Below are 6,000 nucleotides of genomic sequence, written 5' to 3'. Positions count from 1 at the left end.
TAAGTCCAAGAAGTGAAAAGGGGAAGAATGGGTTCAAAGAGAGGGGATAGGATCCTGGAACACACTGGTGCCACTGGGATCCACCATCTCCTTGCCCCCAAACTGCCCCACCAATTTACAACAAATGGCAGAGCTTCCTGGAGCTGCAGCTGCCAAGAAGAGCTCAACAGCAGTCTAGCTTTCATGCCCTTGCACTGCTTGTCCATGGATTCTGACAGCACAAGGTTCCAATTGGATTGGGCTATAGGTCAATCTAGATTCCATGAGATGTTCAAATGTAAACAACTGCTGTGCATAGATGGACACGTATTTACACAGATAAGTAATCTCATCATCCTGCTTAGTGTGTGGGAGGAATGACCATGGATGAAAAGGGAAGCTCTCCCAACTGCAACACCAACATTCCTGGTAAGTGCTACAGTTTCCTGATTATGCATAGCACTTGTTATGCATACAATGTGTACGCCACTTTCCATCTAATATGGCTGTTCAAATGCAAGAATAAGCTACTTTTTGTGTATCATTAAGATCTCTGCTTCCCTGGGAGGTGCACTCTACACTTTGCAAGATTTCACGGCCTGGACCCAAAGAATAATTGAACTACTGTATACGCAAGAGGGGTTTGGACTTGTATTTATGGGACAATGGTCCCTAATGCCACATGGAAAACCACTTCTGAAACCGAGAGAAGCTTAAAAAGCAGCCTGTGATATGGGAAATGGATGCACCAATGTGTTTAGTCCCATATATAAATACAGCAGATTCCATCTGTAAAAAATCAATCTCACTCCATCACCCTCTTTATGCATTCAGAGATAGACGTACGTGATAAACAGTGCAAAAGGCTGCCTTAGATTTATCTAAACGTACAACATGATACTTTGAAACAAGGACTCTTTTAAAAGGGTTGAAAACTAAACAGAAGGAAAGGTTTCAACCCTATGGAATGTCTGGTCCAGCTCAAAGTTTTCCTTTGTAAAATGTAAACAAAGTTTTCAATTGTGTGTTTTTGTGTTATCATGGAACACAGAAGAGTTTCCTCATTTGCTTCCCACCAAGGCAGCCTCAAAGACATCAAGTCCTGCTTTGAAATAAACCTGAGCAGAATTTAGGCTGTTGAGCACTTTTGACAAGGCTGCTGGAAGAGTTTCATTTGACTGACGTAGATTGCAGTGTTCCACCGCCTCTAGCAGTAGGGAAAATTGGTGCGTCCTTTCATCCAGTCTGTAAAGAATGTTTCTGAAAGAGAACAATGGAGAACAGTAAATGCTCGAGTCAAACGGATGAGAAAAAGATATCTGAAAAATAATCTGAAATCATCGATGATACCCGCAGGTGGCAGCCACGTTTACAAATTACACACATTACCTGCTATAATATTAACCAGAGGCAAGCTCTGAAGTTGAACGTGTACGATTTGTCTGCCTTTGCAGAGATGGGCCCATTCATTGCTCCAAGAGCAGACATCCACAAATCTTATCAAAGGAAACACCATCAGTCAAGATGTGAAATATAGAGATATATCTGTTAACCTCAGCTCCGTGACATACCTCGTACAACTGCTAACATTTCCACACTGGGAAGAACAACAGACCAATCCCATGCTCAACAGACAACATCCTGCACCTGATCATATCCCCCTGATTGCTCAGTGCTTAAAAAGGATTCACCATGCAGTCAGCTGACCAGCTTGCAGTTGCACTCCGCCAAGTTTTTTCTCAATAGAGTTTCCCATTCAAAGAGATGAGGAGGCTGCTACTTTATATTGTGCTGTGCTACTTCTGCTACTTATGCCAATAAAGATTCTACTACTACTACTTCTGTTACTCATTGCTGTTCCCCTGCAAATAGCCTGCCAGTTCACTATTTCACATTGTGGTGGGCCCAGTGCTAGCCCAAGCCCTCCTGAAGCCTGAGGCGACATGCCAAATGCTATCCTCTTTTCCCAATGACAGGCCAGCCTTCCACTTTCCAATGTTCTAGCTCAGCACTCTCATCCCCACATTTCCGCTTCATCCCCCCTCTTCCTTTTTCAATCAAGGGAGTGGGAAGGAAGAACTCTGGAGGCAAGTTGGTGGATAGAGATGGGCTCTCCTGACCAATCTGCTTGCCTGAGGTGACCACTAGTTGGCCTCATGGATGGGTTGGCCCTGGATGGGTAGCAATTGCCAGAGTATTTGCAGGACTGCCTTCACCCAGATGAATTTACCCATCTCATTAGATGTCTGAGGATGGTATTCAACTGGGTGCTGTCACTGTCAGAGGTTCAGTCTGCAGGGACCAGGAGAAGGCTTTCTTGCTGGCAACTTCCATTTTATGGAATTCCCTAGTAAGAGAGGTGAGGTAAGGTGAGGTGGGAACCTTTGCTGTTTGGTGCCATTTCAAGCTTCTGATGTTTCAGCAGACAATTTTTGGTTTGCCATGAGCACACACCTATGCTTTATATGGTTTTATTGTCTCTATTATTTTTTTAAAAATTCTGCTATTCTTTGCATTATGATGGTGTATTAAGGATTGCAAGTAACCAAGTATTTTTTTTTAAAGGAGGCATGATATAAATAAATAAAATAAACAAACAAACACAGGGCAGAGACAACACATGAAGTAAGGAAATGGAGCAGGGGCCTTATCCCTAGTTGCTACTACATTTTGCCTTAAAGCAAGTTTTTGACACGAATTTGGAGAGAATAATCTGAAGATTTGGGCGAGTGTACAAGATGGACAAGAAAAGTGAGTGCACATGCTGAGAAGTGACTTTGCCATGAGAGCCTGTGCATTCCTAATTAAGCCATTTCTGCCCAACATTGCATATATGCAACAGATCAAATGTGTACCTGTGGGGTGGGCAGAAATGGGTTAAAGTTAAGAAGGTTTGGAAGCAATAAGAGGATGATGGAAGGTCACATGACAATGCCAACCATTGCTAATGCCAACATTTATTTTGTGAGAACTGTGTGCATAGGGAACACTGTACATAGGACAGAAATACCATCTTGCTTTCTTAAATGACCCATAATCTGCAGGAATAAGAGGAGGGCAGCAACTGTTACCCTGCACATGCCTGATCTTGTCTGATCTTGGAAGCTAAGCAGGATCAGGCCTGGTTAGTACTTGGATGGGAGACCGCCTGGGAATACTGGGTGCTCTAGGCTTATACCATAGTCTTTCGAGACTGAAGCTTGCCAACCAAGAGGAGAGAGGGAGGGAGAGATGCTGACATCTGAGTGGTGGAGAAAGGTAGGGCAGTGGCATGAAAAGTCTTTACTAAAGAAATGGGGCTAAAGAAGGGGCTTAGGCCTCTTTCAAACAAATTTCAAGCTATTTGGGAACTGCTTCACTGTGGTATTGATCCCACACAGTTATGGTATGCATCATGTGCCCCATGTTGCTACCACACAAGGCTATGTTATGAGTGTGGGGAGTGTGGACTGGGAAAGAGTCATGCAATTGACCTATACATACAGTTGCAGTCAGTGGCATAGCAAACAGGGGTTGGGGGGCGTCTCATCCCACGTACCAAGCTGGAAGGGTTGCTGCACAAGTTCCAGCCAAGAAGGCAGCAAGGGGCACCCTAACTTGGCCAAGATCAGAATGTTCACTTCTTAGCTCTGCTCTGCAGCACTACTCTGAGCATGGCAAAATCATCGCTTCCTGTTGCAAATGCTTGGCAAAGCTTGGAGCAGCCACTTCTTTGCTCTGGAGCCAAGTATACTGTGACTCATAGTATTAGACCCATGTGGTTCCATATGTGTGTTTGTGAGAAGGGGGTCTTTAGAGGAAAAGGAAGCCACTTGAGTAGCAACAAGCAATTGCTTCCTCCGGCAAGGGGAGCAGAACGTAGGTGGAAGAATGACAAGAAGGTTCCCAGTGGACCAGTTCCACAGCTATTCTTTGAAGGAGAGCTATGATAGATTTCAAGTGGCAAAGCATATCAGCATAAAATATAAAATAAAATAAAAACACTACTCAGTGGGTTTCCAGTAGGCTTTGGTGGGTCTGTTAGAGTAGGTTATAAATGTTATCTTAAAGTAGGTGTAATCATTATCCTAATTAGAGCAGTATGTAAATATCATAAATCTCTACCCAGGGGCGCCTTTGATTGTAAACCAAAGTGTTCAATGTTGGAAAATAAAAAAAAGGTCAGTGAGTGATTGCAGACAGGACTTTATGCTCAAACGCATACAAAAGGTTTCATAAAATGAACAGATAGGGAAGGAAAAAAAAAAGACACACAAAAGAAAGCAGCTCAGCCAAGACACTCCATTAGTAACTTAATTACATGACAGGCCCAGTGGCAACTCCAAATTAGTAATAAAACTGCCAGTGATAGTCACCCAGAAGACTACCAAAGAGTATTTTCTGTAGATTACTATCAGAGCCTTCTAATTACCATTCCAAGAGAGGTATTGGCTGAAAAAAAAAGGTGACAGGATAAATGGCAACTTCGAAAGTGCACTTTGAAACTGTGACTTTATAGTCGTCGTCTTTGCATAAAGAGCATCGCTTTCCCCGATCCGACCCCCAGGAACAAAAACTGGCATAATAGAAACATTTTAAAATCTCAGCTGCTTAAATACGTACATCATTGTAGCATAATAATAATAATAATGCTGGCAACCTTCAGTCTCTGAAGACTATGGTGTCACACACTGAATGGTGGTTCTGGAACAGCGTCTAGTGTGGCTGAAAAGGCCGATTCGGGACAATCCCTTCCACACTGGGAGCAAGTGCAGTCTGTCCCTGGTCTGTCTCCCTGGCTATGGGCCTTCCTTCTTTGCCTCTTAGCCTCAGTCTGTTGGCCAAGTGTCTCTTCAAACTGGGAAAGGCCATGCTGCACAGCCTGCCTCCAAGCTGGACTTCAGCTGGACATCATTGTAGCAAGACACTGGAAATCCTAACCAACTTTCCAGGCCCAATGCAGCTGCAGTGCAGCCCTGCGGCAAGGGAACAAACCATCTCTTACCTTGAGGAGGCCTGCAAGACTGCCTCCCCATCCCTCCGCATTGGCACGGCTGCATCAGTGCTAGAAAGTTAGTTAGGACTGAGCTGATGGAGGAGAGCAATGAAAAAGTGCACCAGCAGTTATCAGATTTATTTTTATGACAATGGACAAGTAGATGCCATGATCAATCAGCATCAGATTACCCATTTCTGCCCAGCCCACAGGTGTGTACACATTTGATCCCTGTTGCGTATATGCAACATTGGGCAAAAATGGCTTAACAGGGCAATCAAGGGATCCGAAGCTCTGAAATTGTCCCTAAGTGATGTGTTTGCAACCTTTGGATGCTTTTGCAGTAAGAAATGTTATTAGAACAAGCAGGATGCAGCAGCATTGTTGTACAGGCTTGTGCTACGCTAGCTATGCTGTAGTTTTAATTTCAGGATAGAGGCGTCGACCCAATGTGCGATGGCAGTGAAGAAGGCCAATTCTATGCTTGGGATCATTAGGAAGGGTATTGAGAACAAAACGGCTAATATTATAATGCCGTTGTACAAATCCATGGTAAGGCCACACCTGGAGTATTGTGTCCAGTTCTGGTTGCCGCATCTCAAAAAAGACATAGTGGAAATGGAAAAGGTGCAAAAGAGGGCAACTAAGATGATTGCTGGGCTGGGGCACCTTCCTTATGAGGAAAGGCTACGGCGTTTGGGCCTCTTCAGCCTAGAAAAGAGACGCCTGAGGGGGGACATGATTGAGACATACAAAATTATGCAGGGGATGGACAGAGTGGATAGGGAGATGGTCTTTACACTCTCACATAATACCAGAACCAGGGGATATCCACTAAAATTGAGTGTTGGGCGGGTTAGGACAGACAAAAGAAAATATTTCTTTACTCAGCGTGTGGTCGGTCTGTGGAACTCCTTGCAACAGGGTGTGGTGATGGCGTCTAGCCTAGATGCCTTTAAAAGGGGATTGGACAAGTTTCTGGAGGAAAAATCCATTATGGGGTACAAGCCATGATGTGTATGCACAAACTCCTGATTTTAGAAATG

At 44.1% G+C, this 6,000-nt stretch overlaps 1 protein-coding gene across 1 annotated transcript in view; it reads right to left on the bottom strand.

Moving 5' to 3' along the window:
* Positions 1-1,040: 1,040 nt before the first annotated feature.
* The window catches only part of NAALADL2 (N-acetylated alpha-linked acidic dipeptidase like 2), a 395,487-nt gene continuing 390,527 nt past the window's right edge, over positions 1,041-6,000 (bottom strand). The window contains exon 14 of the mRNA XM_066622267.1: positions 1,041-1,239. Coding sequence (XP_066478364.1) covers positions 1,041-1,239 — 199 coding nt within the window. The remainder of the gene's footprint in view (positions 1,240-6,000) is intronic.

Source organism: Tiliqua scincoides, chromosome 3 (genome assembly GCF_035046505.1).
Source record: "Tiliqua scincoides isolate rTilSci1 chromosome 3, rTilSci1.hap2, whole genome shotgun sequence".
NCBI lineage: Eukaryota > Metazoa > Chordata > Lepidosauria > Squamata > Scincidae > Tiliqua > Tiliqua scincoides.
The sequence above is the reverse complement of the archived record's forward strand: the minus strand, read 5'-3'. Positions and strand labels throughout refer to the sequence as shown.